Raw genomic sequence first — 27,709 nt, 5'->3', positions numbered from 1 at the left:
TTCTTGCACTGTTGATTTACTTTGATTTGAGACTTTAGTTCTTCCCCCATTAGTGTGAAAGATGTCTCTGGGTCACCTTTACAAGCAATTACTGTAAGCAAGTTTAGCAGATAATATCAAAGCAGGGCAGCAATTTACTACATGTGCAAATGGAAGCTTCTTATAAAGGCATGACCTTGGAAACAAGGTAACTAAAATCCATGGAGCAGAGAAATGTGAAAACATATTGACAGCAAGTCTCCCACAACATGCACTCAATAGGGCAAAATAAACTTACACAAAAACTGATTAGTAGCAGACGCAGAACTCCCACAAAATGCATTAATGCCAAAATCAATACAAAAACTGCACTACTCTTAGAGCAATCACTCTTAGAGCAACAGCAGCTATAGGTTCCTCTTAACAGAATATGGCACACCTTCCCTCACTCCCTGACCTCTGCTGCATTGACAAAGCTTCAATTCAGAGATCTACAGAATGACCCCTGCAGAGAATCAAAACCCGCCCTTTTGGAGGAGGAAGAAGAAAGAGATTTACTACAGCAACTACCATGGTAATCGGTCATAACTGGAAGCAGAGACCAACTACAACTGAGGAATGGGATGACTAGAAACTGGAAAACCCAGAACAAGCATGGGGCAAGAGGTTTACCAAACGAATTGGTTCTGCTGCATCATCACAAAACATTATTATATCATTATGGTAAAAAAAGGTAAAGGTAAAGGACCCCTGACAGTTAAGTCCAGTCACAGACAACTCTGGGGTTACGGCACTCACCTCGCTTTACAGGCCGAGGGAGCTGGCGTTTGTCCATAGACAGTTTTTCCAGATCATGTGGCCAGCATGACTAAGCCACTTCTGGCACAAGAGAACACCGAAACCAGAGCAGCGCACGGAAACGCCATTTACCTTCCCCCCAGAGTGGTACCTATTAATCTACTTGCACTTTTTGGCGTGCTTTCAAACTGCTAGGTTGACAGGAGCTGGGACCGAGCCGCCTACTTCACACATGGAAACAGCAGGGAGTCAAGCCTGCGAAGTTTTGATGCAGTGCTTGATAAGCTTCATCAATAATTTTTAACTCTCTCGTTCCAGTGCCAGTTTAGACAAAACATTAAGCAGTGTTTAAAGTTTTGAAGAGTGAACCAGTTTTGAGAGCACATTTATGGGTCAGAGATGGCACCATCCTTCCATTGCCACAATATTCTTGGGCACAAGGGACATGAAGGCCCCTTCGCTCTCTCCGGTGTCTTATAACATGAGCTCCAAGACAAGCTGAGCCTGTTTCCAAAGCCTGGGCAGGGGGCTGGAATGACCAACGTGAGGGATTGTTTCAGTTGAGTGGAGAGCTTTTGAAGTGACCTTTCATGCAGAATCCATGCCTCCCTTAGCACCCTAGTTTTTCAAAGCCTCATGATTCATTAGTCACTTCCTAAATGTTCTTCTCATTCAGGAAATGAAAGGTCATACCAATTAATAAGATCAAGTCAGCTTCTGTTATACATCAGCACACACAAGTATAATAGAGATGAGACACACAAGCAATAAATAAATCCTGAACTAGGTCTGCACTGTAGCTTGACCTCATTGTAAGGGAAACTATGAATGACAGTTACTTCAGCTAGCTGCTTTAAATATCTCTCGCTGATTTTCAGATTCTTAACCATTTATTGATACATAAGCACTTCATTGTTTTTAGTATAACATAACAATGATCTCATAAACAATGTTTATGACAGTTACACAAATACAACAAAGTAGAAAATAAAATGTGAGCCTACAACAGTCTTGTGCCTCTGTAAAAATAAAAGAAGATTGGAAGAAAAGAGGACAACTACAACAAAAAAGGTCCCCCCCCCTTTTTGGGGGGTGGAGAGTGTGTTTTAAGTAATATATGGATGTATTTTTTTAAAAGGTAGTAATAGAAATTTAGTAGAGGGGCTGAAGACTCTCCTCCTTTCCCTCAGCGGCTGGGGCACAATGGCGACGGCAGCAGGGTCAGGGCTTCTCCTCTCCCCCTCCGCGCCCGGGGCTCCGAATGGCCAGGTGTCCCTCTCCTCCTTCTCCTCGGCGTGGCGGCGCGCTGGCCATGGCTCTGTAAAAATGTTGTCCATTCCATCCCTGCCATTTCCACCAGTTCTGAAATGTGCATGATGTACTTGCAGTTTCCAGACCTTCTTCAAAGGGAGACCAGAAGAATCTACATGGGAGTTGACAAGGGCCTGCAACACGCTGGCAAAGCTATCTTCCTCCAGGAACACCCACAGCCAGCCAAGCAGATGGCGCTGAAAATAGGCCCTCCTAGAGGTCAAAGCCACCCAGACCTCAAATGGCAAAACTCTACCCAGGAGTCACCCCAGATTAAGATCCTATTTGTGCAGGAGGAGCGCAACATTACCAGGAACCCCCAGTTCCCAGACATGAGAAGCTCCCGCCAAAAGTGCCTCCATCTGATGATTATACCACATGATTTTATATAGATGTTATGTGGAACTGGAGACAGAAAAGAACCTCACTCCTCTGTGTTGCTGCCTCCATATTTTTCTTAAAACAAAACTGTAATATTCTTCTTCTTTAATATGAGCATTGACCAATTCACTGGGGGATAAATACAAAGCCATGAAATTTGTGTTCTGCACCACTCTGCGAACGCTTAAGGAAATTATTTAAATGATTAAAGACAGAGTAAGCCAATCAGTACAGACTTCAACCAGAAATTGTACTGTCAAACACCAAATACATATAGACATTCATCAGCTTGTAGAATTGGTAGGTTTTTTCCTATTTCTCTTTTCTTTTCTTTTTGGTAAAGTTTATTATCGTTATTAATTCATTTTATAATACATATAAAACAAAGAGAACAATTAGAACAACAGAAAAAAATTAAAAGATGGAAAACAAAACTATAAAATAGGCACATAGAACAAGAAGTTGCATAAGAGTTAAAGTAATAATGTCCAAGTAAAGAGGTTTCTTTCCTATTTCTGATCTCCATGCAAGCAAACATATAAACAGCCACCAATCTTTGAACACCTATTTCCCTCAATGAAGAAAGTTTTTCGGTTTTTTAATCCCTGTTTAGCTGGAAGACATTTGTCAAACAGATTTCTCATCAGACTCATTTGACAGGTTTCATAAATAACAATTTTTCAAAAGTACAAATCAAACTTCTGAAATGGAACGTTTGTATGGGACAGAGAGCCTGGAAGGGAATATGTGCAGGGGAGAGTCCCATTATGCACCTTCAGTAATTTCAGAACAAATGCAAAAGCTGGAACAAAATTGGAATCACTTTGAAGCATTGCTCCTTGGGCCGTGTCACTTGCACAACCCACATTAGCCCCACAGCTGTAGCCCAGTTACCTGGGAGGAAGCCTCACTCAACACAGCAGGATTTACTGCTCAGTGGGTATGCATAGAGTTATGCTGCCTATCTTTCATTTCCAAAGCCAATATAGTTTTTTCATAGTCTGTAAGTTTCCAAATCATTTTTGTGTACTGTGCAATTTTGGCAACAGTTGTCATTCCTTTGCTCATTCATATTTCTTTTCTGTGATCTAATTATTTACCTACTAGCTTAGCTTTGTGATTATATACTACATATAAAGTACTTTTTTATTTTTATAACTATCTGTGGAAAGTTGTGGAAATCCTAGGAATGCTGTGGCAGCGTGGCCTCAGTGGCTGGTTCCTTCTCCTCCTGCTGCTGCGGAGGGGAAAGGGGAGAAGCAGGCCCCGGAAGCGGGGGGGGCAGGAGGAGGAGGAGCTGCCCGCTGCCGTGTTCCTGACGTGACGTTGTTTGTAGCTTGGGGGCCACCAGGGGGCGCATTGGAAGATGGCCGACAATAACATCTCTCCGACCCACACAAGGTAATTAAGAGGCTGCTATGGGAGTATGTAGCCTCCCTTGCCCCCCCCCAAGGGATTGGGGGGGACTGCCTTGCCAGCTGTGTCCATAATTCACCCCCGGATTCGAAAGAAGGGGGTGTGGACACTTGGCACGAAGCCCTCGAGTGAGGTCGGATCTCCCTGACGCTGTCTCTAATCGCGCACTGGTTCGCATTAGCTCGTAATATATAATTGGAAATATATAATTGGAAAGAAGCTAATGCACATACATCAAGTGAAGATCGGGAGTAAAGACTGCTGATTAATGGGATCTCTGTGAGCGGAGTGACGGGCGGGACAATAAATCAAGTGAAGAATCATCATTAAAAGATTGGTATGTTGGAGTGAAACGGAAAGGGGGGGAGGAAAAAACTTTTTTTTTGCCTTATGTGAGTACCAATAACCCTCCCCTCCAGAGAGAAGAATCGTTGCTATTATTAATCACAAGCAGGAGACCAAGAATTGTGTGGAAATGAATTACTGATTAAAGAGAGGACTGGTGGAAACATGGGGGAATGGAAGGAAAGTTTTATGACGCAGTTATAAATGGAGTTTCGTGAAGACAGGCTTGCCTATAGGAGGACGAGGGGGAGGAGGACCAGGGTCATCGGAATGTGAATGTATGGTTATCGGAACGTTATCTTGACCTGGCAGGGCCCTCTGAGATATAGATTGGCAAGCCTGTGGAAATCAATGGACAGACTGTGGGAATGTTCTTAACGGAGGTGTGGAAATGGCGTCTGTCCTTTATGTGATATGACTCTTGGAGAGTGTAAAACCCACACAGGAGATGTTTGTTTTTAACCCGCTTATGAAGATTATCAGAGATCACAAAGAAAGGAATATATGATAACAACAAGAAGATGAGGAAAATAACAAAGAGACTATCTGGACAGAACTGGATAGAACTGTTTAATTAAAGCAGCAGCAAGAGTGATGTTTGGACCCCTTTCGGAGCTTGTAGTATGGGTACCCCCAACAAAAATTTTAAAAATCTGGCTGTATAATTTGGAACTAATGTGATTTGGAATTAATGTGATTTGATTGGCCTGTTAATAAAAATTATATTTTTTAAAAAAGAATGTTTGTAGCTGTCCTACCACAGTGCTCTCCACCAGTTTCCCCCAAAGTGGGTATTTCTAGCTTCTCAATAGCTGCTTCAGTCCAAATGGGTCCAGAGCCAGTTTCTTTAGGAGCTGCTACATCACTGGCTCTTTCAACGCAGCAGGGACCACCTCTCAGGTATTCTGGGAAGGGTGGGTGTTGGATGGAGTTGTCAATTACTTTCCTTAATAACTGTATGAAATGACTAAAGCTCTGATTTTTAATTGTATGCGTTTATTGAAGGTTTCTTTTTTTTAAAAAAAGTCTCATGGTGCTTGGATCTCTGCAGCTTCTCAGCCCAGCAACCACTACCTAGAATGACCATGAGAGGATATCACATCACAAGTGGCTGAAAATCCTTGGCTGAAATTATCAGAAGAGAATGAGTTCCTTCCAACTCTAAAGTCTCTGTTCCATGTCCACTTTCCATACAAGAGTTGTATGCAAATCTGCTATGCAAACCGTTGGCATCTAAACTCCTGGCATCTAATTTAAAGCCTAGGTTCAGCCTTAGAACATATTAACTTTGACTAGATGAAAGTACCACTGAGCAAGTGTAAAATGTATTATTTTCATTTGTGAATGCAGACTAATAGTTTCAAGAAAGTAACGTGATTTATACTAAAATGGCTAACGTCTAATTTCATTTTTAAAGAAACCTGTACCTGGGCATAAGCACCTTCTACAAATAATGACAATTGTTCTAGAACAATAAATTGTTAGCAGGTATATTCCCAGGGACCTTATGACATGCAACCAGAAAAGTTGATCATTTCGTCAGTCCAGTTGTAAACAAAGACTGCAGCAGAGATGGAGCGGGCTTCCAAATGTCCAGGCGTTTCACTTCCATTTTTTCCCTTTCTAATTCTTGCTGCTTCTCCTTTATGTGGAAAGGGGTGCTAGAGCAGGAGGCCACGATGGGGGAGATAAAAAACACACCAATTAATTGTAGAGTTTCACTGTCACAACAGAGTAAATTCAAAGCTGTGCACCCAAAGGTCATGCTCCTTGGCATGTAAATACACATGTAAAGGTAAAGGTAAAGGGACCCCTGACCATTAAGTCCAGTCGCAGTTGACTCTGGGGTTGCGGCGCTCATCTCACTTTATTGGCCGAGGGAGCCGGCATTCAGCTTCCGGGTCATGTGGCCAGCATGACTAAGCCGCTTCTGGCGAACAGAGCAGCGCACGGAACGCTGTTTACCTTCCTGTCAAAGTGCTGCCTATTCATCTACTTGCACTTTGTGTTTTCGAACTGCTAGGTTGGCAGGAGCAGGGACTGAACAACGGGAGCTCACCCCGTGGTGGGGATTTGAACCGCCGACCTTCTGATTGGCAAGTCCTAGGCTCTGTGGTTTACCCCACAGTGCCACCCGCGTCCCGAAATGCACATAAAACTCATAAAACTCACCCCAAAAAGCAGACAGGCATTACAAGCTCAGAAATTTGTGCTTTGTCTACTTGGGATAGCAGTATTAGAGAAATGTCATCTCTAGTTCTACTTTAGACATGTTTTTCACCTGGGACTGCTGCCTAAGCTCCTTGAGGCTGTTTGTCCCCTCCCTTCCCTCATGTCAAAGGCAGGGGCCTTTGGTGCAATCTGTTTGTTTGTTTTTTATAAAGATATTTATTAAGTTTCCAATTTTATACAAACAAAAAGCAAAAAGCAAAAAAACACATACAGTTCTCAATACTTAATTTTCAATGACATATTTCCCTGACCTCCTCATACCTCCCCTTCTTGTTTTCCAATTCAAATTATTTACTCAGCAAATCCTTATCTCAAAACATTGCAGCTGGAAACCCCTTAATTTCAATCCAACATCATTCAACATTCTTTAATTTTACAATATTTCTGTAAATAGTCCTTAAATTTCTTCCTGTCTTCTTCCGCCGACTCTTCTCCCTGGTCACGGATTCTGCCAGTCATTTCTGCCAATCCCATACAGTCGATCATCTTCATCTGCCATTCTTCCAGAGTGGGTAAATCTTGCGTCTTCCAATACTTTGCAATAAGTATTCTTGCTGCTATTGTAGCATACATAAAAAACGTTCTATCCTTCTTTGGCACCAATTGGCCGACCATGCCCAAGAGAAAGGCCTCTGGTTTCTTCAAGAAGGTATATTTAAATACCTTTTTCAATTCATTATATATCATTTCCCAGAAAGCCTTAATCTTAGGGCACGTCCACCAAAGGTGAAAGAATGTACCTTCGGTTTCCTTACATTTCCAACATTTATTATCGGGCAAATGATAGATTTTTGCAAGCTTGACTGGGGTCATGTACCACCTGTATATCATTTTCATAATATTCTCTCTTAAGGCATTACATGCCGTAAACTTCATACCTGTGGTCCATAACTGTTCCCAGTCAGCAAACATAATATTATGTCCAACGTCTTGTGCCCATTTAATCATAGCAGATTTAACCGTCTCATCCTGAGTATTCCATTTCAACAGCAAATTATACATTTTTGACAAAGTCTTAGTTTTGGGTTCTAGCATTTCTGTTTCCAATTTAGATTTTTCCACCTGGAAGCCAACTTTCTTATCCAAATTGTAAGCCTCCATTATCTGATAATAATGAAGCCAGTCTCGCACTTTATCTTTTAATTTCTCAAAACTCTGCAATTTCAATCTGTCCCCTTCTTGCTCCAAAATTTCCCAATATTTTGGCCATTTGGCCTCCATGTTAAGTTTTTTCTGAGCCTTAGCCTCCATTGGTGACAACCACCTTGGGGTTTTATTTTCTAGTAAATCCTTGTATCTTATCCAAACGTTAAACAATGCTTTCCTGACAATATGGTTTTTAAATGCCTTATGTGCTTTAACCTTGTCGTACCACAAATATGCATGCCACCCAAACACATTATTAAAACCTTCTAAATCCAAAATGTCTGTGTTCTCAAGAAGCAGCCACTCTTTCAACCAGCAGAATGCTGCTGATTCATAGTAAAGTTTAAAGTCTGGCAGGGCAAATCCACCCCTTTCCTTTATATCAGTTAATATCTTGAATTTTATTCTGGGCTTCTTGCCCTGCCAGACAAAATTAGAAATGTCTTTCTGCCACTTCTTGAAACAATCCATTTTGTCCAAAATTTGCAGTGTTTGAAACAAAAACAACATTCTAGGCAATACATTCATCTTTATAACTGCAATTCGACCCAACAAGGAAAGCTTCAAACTTGACCAAATTTCTAAATCTTTTTTCACTTCCATCCAACATTTTTCATAGTTATCTTTAAACAAATTCCCATTTTTACCTGTCATATTAATCCCCAAGTATTTCACTTTCTTAACCACAGTCAGTCCTGTTTCATTCTGAAACTTCTCTCTTTCAATCGGTGTTAAGTTTTTCTCAAGAACCTTAGTTTTTAACTTGTTCAATTTGAACCCTGCAACCTGACCAAATTCTTGAATTAATTCTAAAACTCTTTTAGTACTAGATTCTGGCTCCTGTAGTGTCAAAAATAAGTCATCTGCAAATGCTCTCAATTTATACTGTTTAGCTCCGACCTGTATACCGGGCCTTTGGTGCAATCTGAAGGGCAAGAGCTACAGACCTGCTGCTTTTTGCATGTGGTTTGAAGCTTCAGATCTCTGCAAGGGGAGCAAGAGCCCAGGGTATTCCACCAAACAGGGAAGGTACTTAATTTTTTTCCACCTGGAAAAATGATGTCAGACCATCTGGATCTTCGAAAGAAGCTGCTGCCCTGACTCTATGGAGATGGCCCAGAACTGACCAATTCTCCATAGGTGAAAAGTGAGGAGGAGTAAAGAAAGAGAAGGTCAATGCCAAAGAGTGGCAAATGTTGCTTGAAAGTAAGTTCTATCCATCATTAGATTTACCCACAGATTTGGATTATGTGGGAGCAGAAGCAGAATGACTGGAATATTTGCAGTCCTCCCACCCTGATAAAAAAGGCAATGTTGCCAGTACAACTGATCAACCTTCACTGCTTAATGTTTACGTCATCAGTTCCTCTCAGCTGGAAAGTCAGCTGTGCTCAATCCCCACAAAGCCTGAGCAAAGGGAGTAACCTGATATTTGCAGATCTAATCCCTCGGCTGAGATGGTGACAGAATCACTAGGAGCTATTAAACTTGGTCAGATGCCCCAAAAGAAGCCTGCTCTAGGTCCTAGTGTTCCACCAGTTTTCTTGGAATCCAGTATGGCAATAGATCCATTAGCAGTCAGACTGCAGAAAGAGAAAACCTTGGCTCCTTCTGAGCTACAGCCATTCCCTAATGAGGCTGAGGAAGAACGGTTCAGTTCCTTCAAAATGACTTTGGCCACAATGCACGATGATATCATAAAGAGACTGAGCAAGGATACAAAGTAAAAGGTCAAAAGTCAAAAATACAACACAAAGCTAGTGAAACAGTAGAACAAAAGCTTATAGAAACAAGAATACAGGAATTCAGGAAAATGAAGGAAGGATGCAGCGTTGTGAGTCAGGACAAGCCTGAAGTTGCTGCTTCACAAATGGCAGAGGCAAGTGCAAAGCAGTACAAGCAGAATTTCTGCAGGCCATATAGTTGCTGTGCCCGAAACCTGGGTGTTCACAGAAACTGTAGTTAATCTACAGTTTACTGTTTACTATCATTACTGTCATATAATGATTTACTATCATTAGTATACCAAGTAACTCCCATAAAGAGTGGCAGACCAAGAAGCGGCAGGCCCTTTGAGAGCCACAACATCCTAAAACACAGTAACTCCTCTAGAAGCTCTTGGCCCTATTGGTCTCTCCTGGTGAAAATACAACCCTTGCCACTTATTCAGCATCTATTCTACCCCAGAGTTCCACATTTACTAAATCTGCAAAATGAGTATCCAAGCCCACAGGTTGTATCAATGGTATATTTTAGTGTCTGAACTGATGACTTAACTGGACTCATCTTGAATTCAGCAGGATTTGCTTCTGAGCGTTAGGATTCTGCTTTTGGGTGCCTTAATTAGTATGGAGAAGGTCTTTTCGGAGGAAGAGCATAGGAGGAGGAGGAGGAAGAGGAGGGTGGTGGTCATTATTATTATTATCCATTTACATCCCACACTTCCTCCCAAAGCACCCCAGGCTGAGCAATCAGACCTCAAAGGACTGGGGAACTGTTGCTTTTGCTGCAAAAGACTATCAGGGCTACCTCTTTGGAAATTCATTAAGTGTGCAAGGGAGCACACAGGAAAACTGATTGATTTGCAAGTATCTCTTGATGACTGAGCAATATGCATGTATTGTAGTTTATGATATACATTTTTTAAAAACTCCATATATCAGACAAAAAAACAGAAGACAGACTTGTAAAAAATAAAACTGCAGCAGATTGGAAAACACCAGATGGAAGTGGGAATGAATTTTGAAACCACTTGAGGCACATCCATATAACCCTAAGTGAATGTAGAGAGGATTTCATGAGGCCTGTGCAAGAGGCATTTGTGCAGCACAGCAGAGTTAAAGGTTTCAAAAATGCAAATGACCTTACACTAACATTTTGTGCTCGTCTCCAACATGATCTGTCAATCAAAGGAGAAATCCATTGCATATTCAAGTCAATCAAAGGGAGTTTTAGGCAAAGAAGGATTATATATTTTAAAAGCCTCTTTATACAAGCCTAATTCTTTGTGGGTGCTCTCCCTTTTATATTCTCGCTATAAGCTGCAAAGGGCTTTAGCCACCACAGGAGGGAGGTAAAGCTACAGTTTTCTAGCTTGCACAATGGAAACTAAAAGAATTGGAAACTAAAATGAAGGAAGTAGAACCATGAAATATACCCTCATCTCTTTTACACTCTAAAATTTATAAAACCTCATAACTCCAAGGTCAGATTCTATTCTATTCTATTCCAGCTGTTTCAGGATTGGAGAAGTGTTTCCTCGGGCCATTTCACATGAAACAAAATAGCCTAACAAAAAGTTAGTTTTGTTAGTTTGTCAGGTGTATGTGATTAACACAAGTATTTTACAACAATGCCACAGAGTGCCTCTACCAAGTGTGGCTTCCTATTGTTTTTTTCTGTGGCAAAACAGACACATTAATTCATCGTGCATCATTTCCTACAAGAAAGGCCTTCATCTTGCATGAAGAATCCTAGAGGGTCCTGGCATCCTGCCTGAGGCGTTGTGAAGCAAAGTGGTACTGAACTCATTGCATGGCTGGTGTATCAGATGAGGAGCCACACACCACCCAAAGTCACTCTGGGACACCCATCTCCAACTGCTGCCACACACCCCACCCCCGTCTGCTGAAAGATACCCCATGCCTGAGCCTAGGTTCCACCAACACATGTAATCGATAAAGTTGTGGCCATTTGAATTCCAGATCGTTGTCTGCCTGAGTCTGTACTCTCAGACTCCGCCTTGGAATGAGAGCAGGGGGGCACTGCGACTGGGACTGCAATTGCTGGTCCTTCTATCTGGCTGTTGAATACTAGGTTTTAATACACTAGTTTTTGGTTTTAGGATACTGAATACTTGCTTTTAATACTTTTGCTAATTTCCTTTGTTAGTTGGACTTCAAGATATAAATAAATCACCAACTGAATCACATACAGTACACAAAAAGTAAATAGTTACTTTCTTAGTTTTTCATTGCAAGATTAACAGCTGGCTTGACCTCTTCATGTCATGCTTAAAATAAGCTCTTAAAAAATCTATTTACTAGAGTTGCAAGTGTCTCTTAAGTGCTTCACCAAAAGCCCCTGAAAGCATAAGCTGGATGCTCTGTGACTTAGTTCTACAGATAAACGTCTGAACCAGGACAGTGGCATATCAATTTCCCTTGCTGCTCTCTAGCTAGGGGTGGAGGCTAAAGTTTGCATTTAAAGGTGAATCTACTGAATTCACACTTTCCAATGAGAACCATAACTCAGTCATTATGCAAATTTTGTACTTACCCAAATTTTGCAATTCTCCAACCAACCCATGCATTATATTAGGAGAAATTGCTTGCGAAAATGTGTATATTAGTTGAAACTGCATATGAAACTGTGTTTATTAGGATAAATTAACATAAAGCGCTGAATGAAAAATGAGAAACAGAGAGAACTGAAATTGGCATATCCTTCCCTGTTCTCCAAGGGTAGGATTACTTTGTTTGTTTTAAAGCATAACACAATAAAAGCATACAATGGCAGAGTATTAAATGAAATACTAGATACATACCAAGGAACTCCTGGCAAGTGCTGGAGAGGAATAAACGTATCTGACTGCTTTATATACTTGGAACTATTAAAAAGAAAACAAAAGCCATTTGGACTTAGGGAACAGACACATCATTGATTTTGATTTGATTTGGTTTGGCATTACATGTGCAAAATCCTAATGCAGTTGCTATGAGGTGCAAGTTCTTTCAATAATAGAACCCACATTTCTTGTTCAAGACTATAGAAGATATATGGATTTGTTTTTTCTTGACAATAAAATGAGTTCACTTGTAAAAATTGCCTCTGAGCTTCTACAAGTTTGGAAATTTCTCTATATAAATCTATGGCTTTTTGCTTTGGTTCCAGAAAGTCACATACAGGTCACCATAGACATCAAATATTTCTCACAATATATGTACTTAGAAAGACTGAAGGTTGTTTTTTAGAAATCTCTCTTGAAAATAGCAAAACAATAGCATAAATCCTAGCAGCCACATCAAACGTCATTATTGCAAAATCTCTAGCTTCCTAAAGGGTTTTGATGGCCAACAGTGACACAAAAGGCACAAGTTAATTCCCATAAGACAACTGTCATGCTGATGGCAGAAAATCTGCGTTAAACAATGTAAAGACAGATCTGTGTGTCTCCTTTGGGAAGACAAAGATTTACAGGACCAGTCTGGCAATATTTTATTCCATTATCAAGCTGTAATTTCCTCTCCAAGATCCTCTTCCCACTGTAACCTTAAGTTTATGAAAGACTTGTGTATTAGCATCTAACATTAAGCTATGCATTTTTGAAATGAAACCTTTGCTATGCTGAACAGGGTCTAAAATAAAGGATTCAAAACAATAGCTTGGGCCTTAATAGGGATGTAGGTCATAAAGTATGATATGTGGTGGGGTTGCACTCCAGTGACCTCTTGCCTGCTCTGTAGTTGAGGCCCACTCAGAGGCGTAGGCTGAGTATAAAAGGTTGGCATGAAAAAGAAGCACTGTCTTTTCCAAGGTGGAAGATACAGATATTTGTCTAAACAAAAAGGATGGTGAAGCAGCAGTAACAAAGGGGAGAGACTTGAAGAAAGTCTAGATCAAGGTGGGGAACCTCCATGCTGCAGCCATAGTTACAGCTGGCATGGGTCCCAATTTGGGTTGCAAATGCACACCTGACACTGTGCGTCACCATGTGCTGGACAGGAAGGGATTCAGCAGCCAAGGAACAATTAGGAGTCTTAGAATTATGTCATTTTATTGAGATCAATATTTTAGTCATGTTGGACTCAGGTGCTGTATCTTATTGCATTTGTAGTTTTGTATATGATTCACTTTTTATTAATGTGTGTACGGTCATACCTTGGTTGTCGAATGGAATCCATTCCGGAAGTCCGTTTGACTTCTAAAAATGTTCAAAAACCAAAGCGCAGCTGCTGATTGGCTGCAGGAGCTTCCTGCACTCAGTCGGAAGCTGCGTTGGATGTTCGGCTTCCAAAGAACGTTAGCAAACTGGAACACTCACTTCTGGAGCCGAAATGTTTGAGTCACAAGGCGTTTGAGAACCAAGGTACGACTGTATATTGTTTAGAGAGATTTATTGCTTAATTGTGTCACTTTAAATGTGGGATGTGATGATCACTGTTATCATCAGCCATCACAGGGCTGAGTGTGGAACTTGCCTCCCAAAGTTCACTGGAGGCAGGGTTGGTCCCAGTTTGTGGAAGTCTATGCTTTGTTCTGGACAGGCATAAGGGTGGTCTCCCAGTGTCACCAACGGAATACCATTTCTGGAGGCATCTTCAGTCACTGTGGTGACAAACAAAAACACAACTAGATAGGACACTGGGGACAAAAGTTTAGTTTCTACCATTTGAACCGTAGAAAAAGATCCATTTGAGTCATGCACATAGATAACATTAATTTAAAGCTATGTATGCCACTATAACCCCTTCATGGATCACTGCCTTGTTGTGGCGAAGGGGCTTGAATAACCCCAAGAAGCTGTGAGCCATGCCGTGCAGGGCCACCCAAGACGGACAGGTCATAGCCGAGAGTTTAGACTAAATGTGACCCACCTGGAGAAGGAACTGGCAAACCACTCCAGTATTTTGCCAAGAAAACTCCATGGACATAAAAAAGGAGACACTTTGAGAAGAAAGTGAGTTTCCAAGGCATGCTCTGGTTCATAGGGTCATGGAGTGTCGAGCATGACTAAGACGACTAAACAACAAATGCCACTATAAACCTAAAACCACTTTCTTAAATTTTAAATAGAATAATCTGCAGTACCGGATTATGGTGGTCTACACACATATAAAAACGCTGTGAAAATGTTTTTTTAAAAAAAAGTTTTGAAAAATACATTGAATTTGGCATAGGCCACTATCGCTATCTAGTGTCACATTTGTATATTGTACTTTACAACACATTTAAAATGTTTTATTTGCAGCTGTGTAGATGAGTCCACAGTCACACTCTTGAAATGCTACAATTCTGACCCATGATGCATGATGTCCTTCTCTAGGAGAGGGTCGGGGGGGGGAAAGGCAATTGCTCTTGTGTGATCTCTTAGTGGCCTTTGATACCTTGGTGGCATTGGATCTACATCCAATCAGGGCAAGGAATAACACGGAACTAGACAAAAAGTGGCAGGTTTTCGGGAACCTTTCAGTAAACATTTCAGGCCTGCCTTCTTGATCATAAAAATATTCAAGCCAAAGCATTAACATATCGATACCCCCATTTTCACAGAGTATAAAGCACCTCACACAACTGAAAACAAAATTTAAAATAACGTGAATAAACAAAAAGCAATGTTAAAAGAGCAACAGATTTTCAGAGCCTTGGAGGCAGGGGGCAAGGCTATAGATATGGGAAAAAATGATAATCATCTATACCAGGGGTGACTAACCAAGGACTTGAAGGTGGCACCCAGGCCCCTAAGAGATGTTGTGGCCCCTGAACCATCAACATTTCTCATTTGAAGATTGCTTTATTCTAACAAATGTTGAGTGCTCCGGTGGATCCACAGCGGTGACAATATGCTGTCAAATGGATGTGGGTGGGTGTTCACTTCCAACCCCGTTTAAAAATCACTAAAAAGTTTTAAACTATTTTTTTTTTAAATGCTCATTGTTCCCACATCTCCCATTGCGATACTGTGATTCCAGAGATTATATACATGTGTGTGTGTGTGTGTGTGTGTGTGTGTGTGTGTGTAATGGCACCCACCCACCCCACCCCCCGCACATGCACACTGTAATGCCAGTCAGCTTTGTGGCTTCCCAAGGAGCCCCAAAATGGTACCATTTGAAATGTTTTAAATTATCTATCTATATTTACAGACCACTCTTGTGGGGCCCTGATGCAATTTGGTGATGCCAAAATGTTTTGTGACACCCCTCCCCTCATTCCTCCTTTTTTAAAATGGCAAATTTGGGGCACACACACTTTGACATCCCCACTTTCAGCTGTAGCTCACAGAGACTTGACCTCAGTGCAGTTTTTGGCCTGAAAAAAGTTGAGTGACCTATACATTGAAAAATGAAAAGGAGACAAAACTCACATGTGGCTGATTCCACCTTGGAAAATGTGGATGAAAACATGAGAACTGAACCTTATAGTTTTGGTAGCCCAAAACTTTAAGATATTAAGATAAAGAATTAAAAGAGGTTTCTGTGGTGTTACCATATTTCTTCTTTCCAAAGCACATTTCCACTGTCCTTTCAGATGTTGTGGTTTTGTTTCTGAGGTGTACACCCTCAAAGAAACACTTTTTCCCCGTGTGATAAGTGTGACCAAAGGAACTTGGATAAAATGTCCATTCTGTATCTGAATTCTCATTATCTCCTAAAGAAGAGAGAGAAATTGTAAGAATGGCTGAGCTTTCTTTTCTTTTTATCTATTTATAGTAATTTGAAAAATAAAGAATAATTCAACAACATTTCAAATTCAACATTTAGTCATTCAGCCTAGGACTTCCCCTCCATCCTTCCATGGTTCCCCCAAAATTCCAACTCCTGCTGCGTATTATAATTATTCTAAGTCTTCACTTCTTCCTAAAAAATCCCTCCATCATACCTTGGATCTCAAACGCCTTGGCTCCCGAACAAATCGGCTCCCAAACACTCAAAACCCGGAAGTGAGTGTTCTGGTTTTCGAACAATTTTTGGAAGCTGAATATCCAACGTGGCTTCTGTGGCTTCCGATTGGCTACAAGATGCTCCTGCAGCCAATCAGAAGCTGCGCCTTGGTTTTTGAACAGTTCCAGGAGTCGAACAGACTCCCAGAACACATTCTGTTCGAGAACCAAGGTACGGCTGTACTTTGCACTGCTGTCTTTTCTCAAATCCTACTTGCGTTTTATCAGGTTTCCATGGAGTTTTTCAGTAATCTATTGCAAATGTATACATGGTTGCCATGAGGTAGACGACATCACATACTTTTCTGCTGATTTGCCCCCTATACACAACGCCTAGAGGGAAATTTATATTTCTGATTCTTAATTGGCTTCCAGGTCGATCCACATAGGAAGTGCCCGTTGAACTCCTAGCAGTTAAACATTTATATTAATATAACAACAACAACAAAACAACAACAACAACAACAACAACAACAATTTATTTATACCCCGCCCATCTGGCTGGGCTTCCCCAGCCACTCTGGGTGGCTTCCAACAAAATATTAAAATACAGTAATGCATCAAACATTAAAAGGTTCCCTAAACAGGGCTGCCTTCAGATGTCTTCTAAAAGTCTGGTAGTTGTTGTTCTCTTTGACATCTGGTGGGAGGGAGTTCCACAGGGTGGGCGCCACCACCAAGAAGGCCCTCTGCCTGGTTCCCTGTAACTTGGCTTCTCGCAGGGAAGGCCCTCAGCTCTGGACCTCAGTGTCTGGGTAAAACGATGGAGGTGTAGATGCACCATGTGGCCAAATTTGTGAATTTATTTTTATGTTGTAAATTGTTACAGGTTGTGTTGTACGATTTTAGATGAAAGTTTCCTTTGTCATCTATTGTAAAGGCCTTTGGCTATAAACAATAAAATTGATTGAATGAGCTTTTAAATAATCCACAAACATTTTCCAGTCCTCCTTAAAGTCTGTCTCTTTTTAATCTCCAATTTAACAAGTCAAACTTGCCAGTTCTACATATTCTGTCAATTTCAGCTGCCATTCTTTTCTAGTAGGTAGCACCTCTTCACGTCATTTTTGAGCTTACAATATTTGCGCTTCCGTTATTGCATAAAGAAATAGATTCACCTGTTTTGGAGCAACATCTGTTCCAGTTATCCCTAATAAAAAGGCCTCTGGTCTTTTTGGGACAGTTAGATTAAGTATCTTTTTTATCTCATTATAGATCATCTCCCAAACGTCTTTAGCCACTTTACATGTCCACCACATGTGGGAAAATAAACCTTCTTTACACTTCCAACAGACATCTGGTGCTGATTTAGACATCTTTGCCAATTAATATGGTGTTAGGTACCACCTGTATATCATTTTCAGGAGGGTGGGCAAACCATACTAAGACCATGGTTTCCTCCTTTACTTGCTCCAGGGCATGGGAATTGGGGCCACGGTCTTATAGGACCAAGTCCAGAGAGGGGCATTGGGAGAGGGCCTCTCAGCAGCTATTTAATACCTTTATGAAGCTGCTGGGAGCTTCATTAGCAGTTTGGGGGCGAGGTGCCATCAGTTTGCTGATGACCCACACCTGAATCAGGAGAGACCATGCACTCCCTAGACACAGGGGTGAAATGGATGAGGAAAAACCAGCTGAGCTTGAATCCTGGCAAGACAGAGACACAATGGTTGAGTAGCTCCCATGTCTGAGAAACTGGCCAGTTGCCTGCCCTGGGCAGGGTCGCAGTTTGGGGGGTGCTTCTGGCACCATTTCTGTCCCGGGAGACTCAGGCAGCCTCATTGGGTAGAAGAGCCTTTTATCAGCTGCAACTGGTTGGGCAGCTGTGGCCATTCCTGGACCCGGAAAGTCTTACAACAGTACTTCATGCATTGGTTATTTCAAGACTGGATTACTGCAGTGCGCTGCATGTTGGGCTGCCCTTGCACCTGATCCAGAAGCACAATTGCTGATAGGAGTGAGGCCTTGTCTGCATAGGTCAGCTGTGCTCAGAGAGCTGCCCTGGCTGCTGATTTGCTACTCGGCCAAATTCAAGGTAAAGTCCTTAACAACTTGGGACCAGTGTAGCTTCGAGATCCCCTCACTCTACATGTGCCCGCTCAGCCACTTTGATTGGCAGAATTGGCACTAAAACAGGTGCCAGATGACACCTGTTCTGCATTTGTAAGAACTCAGTATTTCATATGGCAGCAGCTGCACTCTGGAACTCCCTGCCTGTTGAGGGAGTTTGCTGTACAGTTACTCATTTTGGCTCCTGCTAAAAACATCATTGTTTAGACAAGCTGACCCAGATACTTAAAAAGTTGAGGTAGCTTTCAACTTCAATACATAACATTAACTAGTGTATGGCTTTAAGCCAGGGACAGGCAACCTAAGTCCTGGGGGCCAGATGCAGCCCAATCGCCTTCTCTATCCGGCCCGCGGACAGTCCGGGAATCAGCGTGTTTTTACATGAGTAGAATGTATGCTTTTATTTAAAATGCATCTCTGGGTTATTTGTGGGGCATAGGGATCCATTCATTCATTTATTTTCAAAATAGAGTCCGGCCCATCACATGGTCTGAGGGACGGTGGACCGGCCCACGGCTGAACAAGGTTGCGGACCCCTGATTTAAGCCCAAATCCAATTTGTCATGGCCAGTGGCTAGTACAAGAAAGTTATTTGGATTTGGCTTTAAGTATGGTTGTGAATTTTTCTTGATTTTATTGTCTGAACAAAGAAACACTTTGAAGTATCTTACAATCAAGCGGTGTATACATTTTCTGAAACAAATAAGATGTAGACTAGGAATTAATTCTCTGAGAGGGGGAGTCATGGAATCAGGGACCCTGAATCACCAGCAATTTCCCACACAGGCCAGCACTGTAATGCTGCCCCCAACAGGTCATGTCGCCCCCTGTGTTTTGGCTTCCACAAGATGCTGGAGGAAGCCGGTGACAAACGTATTTGCCATTCCAGCCTGCTAGGACTGCAGTCGGAGGCCCTGCAATGCCTCAGTGGAGCAGCCGCAAAGAGGGGTGTCGCAGTGCCATCGAGGAGTCCTTTGCGTGTGAGCTGCTTGGACCTTTGTGCACATTGGGGTGGCTTTATGTCTGGAGACCTTGGCAGAAACCTCCATGCAAACTGCCAGCATTTCGTGGGACTATTTGTTCAGCGTTACTCACGAGAGGACTTCTTCTGCAGTTGGACCTCCGCAAATCGGTCGCTTTCTTTTACCAGATTTGCTTTAGGTGGAGGTTCACTGGAATGCTTAGGAGAGGCAGAAGAGGAATTTTGAGAAGGATCATGCCTGACAAAAACAAAATGGAAGGAAAGGATCACTTACTTATTAGTTGTCAGAATAAACCAATACTGGCTGGATATTTATGCATCTGGAACCTACCCAGAGGGATCTGCTTCTTGGGAGGGCTTACAGGATGCATCTGGATTTTCTTGCCTGCCATCGTGCTGGAGGGATGTTAATATTGTGTCTTGTTTCTGGGGCTCAGTGGATTTTCTTGTTGTGTTGCTTTGTTCTGGAAGGCAAGCAGCAATAAATAAACTTCCTCTGAAGTCAGCTGAAGATGCCTAGACACATGGCAAATAAACAAAAAAACACTTCTGACTTTGCAGGATCCTGGTATTATACTTGCAGGAAGAAAACACCCTTTTGTGGAAACATACAAGACTACAACTCTTTAGCCCTGCCTTGACCAATTGCAGAACTAGAGTTGTACTTCACGTTAAAAGGCTACATGTTTCCCTTTAAATGGAGGCAGCTACTAATGGCTAATTATTTACACCTGTTTACGCATATCCAGATGGACATGACTTTGTGGGCTAACATAATAAAATCAGCCTCAAGGAATCCAGATGGGATTTACTTACTAAAGGTAAAGGTAAAGGTAAAGGGACCCCTGGCCATTAGGTCCAGTCGTGGCCAACTCTGGGGTTGCGATGCTCATCTTGCTTTACTGACTGAGGGAGCCGGCGTACAGCTTCCGGGTCATGTGGCCAGCATGACTAAGCCGCTTCTGGCGAACCAGAGCAGCGCACGGAAACGCCGTTTACCTTCCCGCCAGAGTGGTACCTATTTATCTACTTGCACTTTGATGTGCTTTCGAACTGCTAGGTTGGCAGGAGAAGGGACTGAGCAACGGGAGCTCACCCCGTAGCGGGGATTCGAACAGCCGACCTTCTGATTGGCAAGCCATAGGCTCTGTGGTTTAACCCACAGCGCCACCCGTGTCCCACTTACTTACTTACTGGCAGCTAAAAACATATACAATATATTAGTTAAAAAGTAATTAAACTATAATAAAATTAAAATGATATCAAAACAAACCAATAAAATACAGAGAGTAACAACTGCACAGCACAATTCAAAGCCCTTTCCTTCAAATCTGTTGGTTCCCCAAAGCCTGCCAGAATAATACTGTCTTCCCCTGCAGGTGGAAGGACCAAGGAGCTGGCCTGGCCTCCAAAGTCTGGGAACTGCTACCAAAAAGATCCTCAGGGGAAGCCCTCCCCCTCTGTGCCTCTGCATGAGGTACCTCTGGAATTGGGGTCTAAGGGTAGTGTGGCCTTGACACTCCTTTGTTCTGATTGGTTCATGACGCGCTCTGCTTTCTTTTAATTGCACAAGAGACTTGTGTCCCTTAGCATCAGGCAAATTTTCTTTGCCATGTGTGACATACCCTCCAACATTTCTGCGATGAAAATAGGGACGTCTCATTCCATAATGATAATTTTACTAATTATACCCCACACATCTTACTGGGTTGCTCTAGCGACTCTGGGCAGCTTCCAACATATATAAAAACATAATAAAACATTAAAAAAAACCTTCCCTAAACTGGATTGCCTTCAGACAGCTTGGGGTTTGGATAACTCCAGACTCTGCCCAAATACCTGTTTTCCAGCTTTAGCTAGCCTCTTTTCCTTTCTGTTTATTTATTTATTAAATTTGTATACTGCCCTTCATTCATAGATCTCGGGACTTGAAAGTTTTGTCGTGGAACGTGAATGGTTTGAACGAAAAAACTAAAAGGAATAAAATAGTAAATGTGTTGAAAAGAAAGAACTTAGATCTAATCTGTTTACAGGAGACACACGTAACCAAAAAGCACAAACATATTTTGGTGCACAAAAAGTTGGGGGTTGAATTTACAAATTGTACAGTCGAAAAGAAAAGAGGGGTAGTGATTTATGTGAAAGAAAAATGGGAACCCAAAATGATCTGCAAGGACGAGGAAGGAAGGATTTTAGGTGTACAAATTAACTTCCAGGGGGAGAAAATCAATGTGATAAATATATACGCCCCAAATTTGAATAAATCGGAATTCTTTAAAAAATTGGAACAAACCTTATTAGAGGTAGAATGCAATAAGACAATTCTACTAGGAGACTTTAATGGAGTACCGATACCAGAATTGGACAGACAATCAGAAAGGGGAAAAAATAATCAAGGGAAACTGCCAGGATCCTTTAATAAGTTGGAAGAAAGTCTAGATTTAATAGACATTTGGAGATATAAACATGTTTTAGAGAAACAATTCACCTTCTTCTCAGAGCCACATAAGAGTTGGGGCAGAATTGATCAAATTTGGGCCTCAAGGGAATTTACTTTAAGAACTATAAAGTGTGAAATCCAACCTAGAACTCTTTCAGATCATAATTCGGTAGTTTTGGAAATAAAAGGTAAACCACAAGGCGGGTTCAGATGGAGATTGAACGAACATCTATTGGAAAATGATGAAGTGGTCGGAAAAGCTAAAACCACTCTAAAAGATTACTTGGATCTGAACCTTAATACGGAAACAAGTTTGGACATAGTCTGGGACGCCAGTAAGGCTGTTTTAAGAGGGTTTTTTATTCAACAAAATAGTTATAGGAGGAAAGTAAGAGAACAGAAGAAAGAGGAAATCCTAATTCAGATAAGAGAGTGTGAGAGAAAATTAACAACAAACCCGAAAGATGAACAAAATATCCAAATAAGAAAGATGTTACAATCTCAATACTCAATGTTAATAAGTCAAGAAATCGAATGGAAAATTAAATTAATGAAACAAAAATACTTTGAGTCAGCTAATAAAACGGGTAAATTATTAGCTTGGCAATTACGAAAAAGACAAAAACAAAATGTGATAAACAAAATAAAAATAGAGGAACAACTGATAGAAGACCCAAAAGAAATAAAGGAGAATTTCCTCAAATTTTATGAGAAGTTGTACAAAAAAGATAAGGAAGACATAACCCAAATAGAAAAATACCTAGAAGAATATAACGGGAGAACCATAACAGAGGAAGAAAGAACCCAACTTAATAACCCTATAAAAGCAGAAGAGATCCAAAATGTGATAAAGAAAATGAAAATAGGGAAAGCCCCAGGACCAGATGGATTGTCAGCTAAATATTACAAAGTATTGGAAAATCAATTAACACCAGTGCTATGTAACATCATGAACAATATATTGAGAGGAGGAAGAATACCAGAGACATGGAGGGAGGCTCATATCACGATGATCCCTAAACCAGATACGGACAAATTGAACATTAAAAATTATAGACCCATATCACTTTTAAATAACGATTACAAAATCTTTGCGGAAGTGATGGCAAGTAGACTTAAAAAATGTCTAGTAAACATAATACATAAGGATCAAGCAGGATTCCTTCCAAATAGGTTCCTCAAGGATAACGTAAGGCACACCATAAACATTATAGAATATCTGGAGTGTAAGAACGAAATACCCGCGGCACTAATTTTTATAGATGCAGAAAAGGCATTTGATAATGTCTCTTGGAAGTTCCTATTGAAGAGTATGGAAAGAGCAGGGTTAGAGGGCGAGTTTATGAATGGAATAAAGGCAATATACTCAAATCAATCTGCAAAATTGATTATAAATAACAACTTAACAAACTCCTTTAAAACTGAAAAAGGAACAAGACAGGGGTGCCCTCTATCCCCCCTTTTATTCATCATGGCATTAGAGATAATTTTAAATAAAATAAGAGCAACATCTGAGATCCGAGGGATCAAAATAGGAACAAAGGAATTCAAATTAAAAGCATACGCGGACGACTTAATGTTATCTTTGGAAAACCCGCAAAAAAGTGTTGGCAGGGCCCTGGAGATGCTAGAAGACTTCGGTAAACTATCTGGGTTTAAATTAAATAAATTAAAGACAAAAATGCTGATCAAAAATATGGAAAAAAAAGAAAGTGAAAAACTGGAGGAACAGCACGGAATTAAGGTGGTAAAAAAAATAAAATATTTGGGAATCTGGTTAACCACAAAAAATATAAATTTAATTCAAGATAATTATTTTACAACATGGAAGGAGATTAAGAAAGAAATAGATATGTGGAATAGAGTGAAGCTTTCGTGGAGGGGAAGAATGGCGGCGATAAAAATGAATCTACTCCCAAGAATGCTTTTCCTGTTTCAAAACATCCCAGTGATTAGAGGATCTAAAATATTTACAGATTGGCAAAGAACCCTGTCGAAATTCATATGGCAGGGCAAAAGACCAAGAATTAGATTCAAAATCCTTACAGATCGGAAAGAAAGAGGGGGCTTCTCAGTACCTAACCTGAAGTTATATTTCGAGGCTGCCAGCCTTTGTTGGATTAAAGACTGGATTAATCTGGAAAACACCGACCTGTTGGACCTAGAGGGGTTCGACAATAGGTTCGGCTGGCATGCCTATTTATGGCAGAATAAAGAGAAGATACATAAAGGATTCTCAAATCATATTATTAGAGGACCCCTACTCGAAGTGTGGGAAAGAAATAAAAAACTCCTAGAATGGAAGACGCCCTGGTGGTTATCACCAATTGATATCCTAATAACAAAAAAGGCAAATATGGAGGGAGAAAGGCTGACTTATGAGGACCTACTGATAAGATCAGAAAATGGATGGAAGATGAGACCTTACGAGGAGTTGAAAGACAAATTAACGGGTTGGTTACAATTCTATCAAATAAATGCAGTATGGAGAGATGATAAAAAAGTAGGAATGAATGAAAAGAAATCTAAATTTCAGATAGAGATAATCGAAGGCAAATCCAAATTATTATCCAAAATGTATAACATATTACTAGAGTGGGATACCAAAGACGAGGAAATAAAGGGGGTAATGACGAGATGGGCAATGGATCTGGGGTATAATATAGAGTATGACAAATGGCTGAAATTATGGACTAGTGGAATGAAATTTACAGCATGTGTAACACTCAGGGAAAATTTAGAAAAGATGATGTACAGGTGGTACATTACCCCAGCAAAGTTGGGGAAAATGTACAAAACTGGGAATAAGAACTGCTGGAAGTGTAAGGTTAAAGAAGGTAACTTTTTCCACATGTGGTGGACATGCAAAGAAATGAAGAAATATTGGGAACACATTTATAATGAGTTAAAAAAAATATTTAAATATACATTCCCTAAAAGACCGGAAGCATTCCTACTAGGGATAATTGGGGATGAAGTCAAAAATGAAGATAAGACATTATTTCAGTATGCCACAGCCGCCGCCAGATTATTAATTGCCCAAAATTGGAAAAATCAAGATATCCCATCAATTAGAGAGTGGCAAACAAAATTATTTGAATTTGTTGAACTTGCAAAAATGACTCAAAAAATCAGAAACCAAAAAAATACAAAGTTTATTAATGACTGGAACAAATTTATGATATTCATTGAAGGGAATTACAGAAGCCTAAAAACTATAGCAGATCTGATATAAACCCTACGACGTGTAAACTATTAACAATTATTAGCTGCGGGGAAAATAAATTATGTATATTAAGAAGCCTGAAAGCGGGAGGGATGGAGGTCAATAGAGTGTAGAAGAATGATTTAAGTTCTTAAGATATAAAGAGATAAATGTGAAGACAAAGAATGGTAACGGAAATAGATAATACTTATGTTATGTTTAGATATTTGTTTTGTATTTTTCTCTTTTTTTCTTTGTAACTGTGAAGTTGTTTTTCTTTTTGGTTATTTACATGAAACTTAATAAAAAGAAGTTAAAAAAAACACATAGATCTCGGGACAGTTAACAACATGAAAGCACAAAATACATAATAAAAAGAACAAGCACACATACACACAAAAGCCAACATCCCCCTCCCATAAACACATTTTAAAAGGGCATTGGACAACAATCTGTCAAAGGCCTGGTTAAAGAGGAACATTTTCGCCTGGCAACTTAAGGTGTAAAAAAAGGTAGGTAAAGTTAAAGGACCCCTAGACAGTTAAGTCCAGTCAAAGGTGACTATGGGGTTGCGGTGCTCATCTCGCTTCAGGCCAAGGGAGCCGGTGTTTGTCCACAGACAACTTTCCGGGTCTTGTGGCCAGCAGGACTAAACCGCTTCTGGCACAACAGGACACCAAGACAGAAACGCTGTTTACCTTCCCACTGCAGCGATACCTTTTTATCTACTTGCACTGGCACACTTTCAAACTGCTAGGTTGGCAGGAGCTGGGACAGAACAACAGGAGCCGACCCTGTCGCAGGGATTCAAATTGCTGACCTTCTGATCAGCAAGCCCAAGGGGCTCAGCGATTTAAACCACAGCACCACCTGCATCCCTAACTTATTAGCCAGGTTGTAATGAAATGCGAATCACAGCCGACAGAGTTTGAGTTTTTGATAACATGATCACAAAATGAACAGCTACAAGGCAGTGAATCCCTTTCCTGCGGATGGCACAAGCACAGAGGAATATATCTCGTTCCAAGTTAGAGCATTGCTCATTTTAATTCACTTGTTAAATGCAGCAGTGCAGCAATTAAACATTAAGCCACAGGAACACAGGAAGCTGCCTTAGGCTGAGTCAGACCAGGGCTGTCTGCACTGACTGCCACGGCTCTCCAGGGTTTCAGGCAGGAGTAATTCCCAGCCTTTCCTGGCAATGCTGGATTCAAACCTGGGACTTTCTATACATAGCATGAGCTCTGCTGCTGAGTTATGGCTCCTCCCAAGTCCTAATGGCAGGCAACAAAATCATTCTGATTCAAAATTTAGCCTTAGACTGAGAAACAATGCATTACCAGCAGCCCTCCCCATGCTTGCTATGCTCTGCACTCATTTGACTCTAAGCTGCAAGGGCCCAGGGGTCTTTGCACCAGGGAGTTTCAGTACAAACCCCCATCTGCGCCCGCCATCCTGCTGTCGCCTGGGTGCCAAGGAAACAGAAGCAAACAAAAGAAGGGAATTCCAGTGAGATTGTCTGCTCCCTACTTAGATTTCTCAAGGACTGAGGTCATTCAACAAGGTCAGGTTCATGACCTTGTTCCTTCAAACACCCTGAAAAATAGACATCCTGTAACTAGATGCAAAATTTACAAAAACCATTCATCAAAATATATAAACAAATCCAAACTTAGGATTTTAGCATAAGGTAAATCCATACACAAACCTTTGGCCACCACATTCCTGAGGAGTCACTGCTACTAGGCGTTGGCTGCTCTGACCTGCTTTTGTGCAGCGAACAAATCCGTGGCCCTCCCGGTGCCTCCAAGCCCAGAAGCTGAAATGGGGAAACGTGTCTAAGGGCAGAGAGGTTATGGCAGCCTTTGACCCAGCAGATCATGGCATCTGTGCAACGTAGCCTGGGCTGAGCTGGGACCTCGCAAAGGACCTGTCCAGGAGAAGCCCTTCACCCAGCAAGGTGTCCTGTCCACGGTCGGTGGCTCGTTCGACCCCTCGGGGTCTTCAGGGGAGGCACCTCTTGAGAAGGCTTTCCTTGGGAACTAGGGATGAGCCTCTTCCTCCTGACCAGAGGCAGGAATGGGAGCGAAGCGCCCTTGAGAGCCTGCCGACGGTACACATTCCCCGTGCCGATGGGCCCACGTCTCCTGCCGCCGCTTCCCGCAAAGAACTACGCGTGTTTTCAGCTACATCGACTAAAGCAATAGCAGCCGTGGCGTTTCTAAGGGCAAGGGCACGCGGGGTTCGTCCTGGGAAAAGCCAAGCCAGCCTCAAGGACATCCGGGCACCGGGATAGCAGCAGAACTGGCAGAGTTGGTCGGAAAGGGTCGGGGTCTCCACTCGGAGAACGGGACCCTCTGCGCAGACAGCGCCATCACAAAAGAAGGTTCTGCACATCTGGGAGCAAGAGGGTGCAGTGCCTCAGCAGGCCAGCGCGGCCGGAGCAGGGGCCAGAGGTTCCACTTACCAGCATCCAACAGACCAAGCACCGCGGCCCATGCCAGCATCTCCGCTTGCCGGGTCAACTTGGCTAGAGGCCCCTCCCCATCTTTCCCCTTTTTCTTCCTAATTTAACACTAACGTCTCGCAACAAATGAAACTGATCCGTAGAAAACGCAACTTGAAAAAAGAGACATTGCACATACGTTTGTAAACCAAGAAATCTTAAACAAACAAACAAACAAATAGAACTTGGCCTCCTAGATTGGGACCGCGCAGCAGAGACTGAGGAGGCTCTTATCC

General features: G+C 41.6%; 1 protein-coding gene and 1 long non-coding RNA gene across 3 annotated transcripts in view; one reads left to right on the top strand and one right to left on the bottom strand.

The window, feature by feature from the left end:
* LOC128409836 (uncharacterized) overlaps window positions 1-27,709 on the top strand; it is a 38,668-nt gene that overhangs the window by 3,882 nt on the left and 7,077 nt on the right. The gene's annotated exons all lie outside the window — the stretch shown is intronic.
* Window positions 5,707-26,450, bottom strand: SPATS1 (spermatogenesis associated serine rich 1). Of its 2 annotated transcripts, none has more exons than XM_053380264.1 (7): window positions 26,403-26,450; window positions 19,654-19,786; window positions 19,436-19,560; window positions 15,817-15,978; window positions 13,809-13,935; window positions 12,155-12,217; window positions 5,707-5,891 (listed from the first exon to the last, which is right to left on the bottom strand). In XM_053380264.1, the coding sequence occupies exons 1-7, from the start codon at window positions 26,419-26,421 to the stop codon at window positions 5,762-5,764; spliced, it is 759 nt and encodes a 252-aa protein (XP_053236239.1). In that variant the 5' UTR covers window positions 26,422-26,450; the 3' UTR covers window positions 5,707-5,761. The 2 variants fall into 2 exon arrangements, with proteins under 2 accessions (XP_053236239.1, XP_053236240.1); XM_053380265.1 differs by lacking the exon at window positions 26,403-26,450 and adding an exon at window positions 26,308-26,396.

The sequence above is a fragment of the Podarcis raffonei genome, chromosome 3, assembly GCF_027172205.1.
Source record: "Podarcis raffonei isolate rPodRaf1 chromosome 3, rPodRaf1.pri, whole genome shotgun sequence".
Lineage (NCBI taxonomy): Eukaryota > Metazoa > Chordata > Lepidosauria > Squamata > Lacertidae > Podarcis > Podarcis raffonei.
This window is presented reverse-complemented; position numbering and strand designations above follow the sequence as displayed.

Bases quoted from the DNA above. Each gene is read 5' to 3' on its own strand.
- SPATS1 (XM_053380264.1), bottom strand. The intron at 15,979-19,435 runs GTGAGTAACGCT...TCTCTTCTTTAG, and splicing joins ACTGCAGAAGAAGTCCTCTC to GAGATAATGAGAATTCAGAT. The intron at 5,892-12,154 runs GTATGTATCTAG...CTCCTGCTCTAG, and splicing joins CACTTGCCAGGAGTTCCTTG to CACCCCTTTCCACATAAAGG.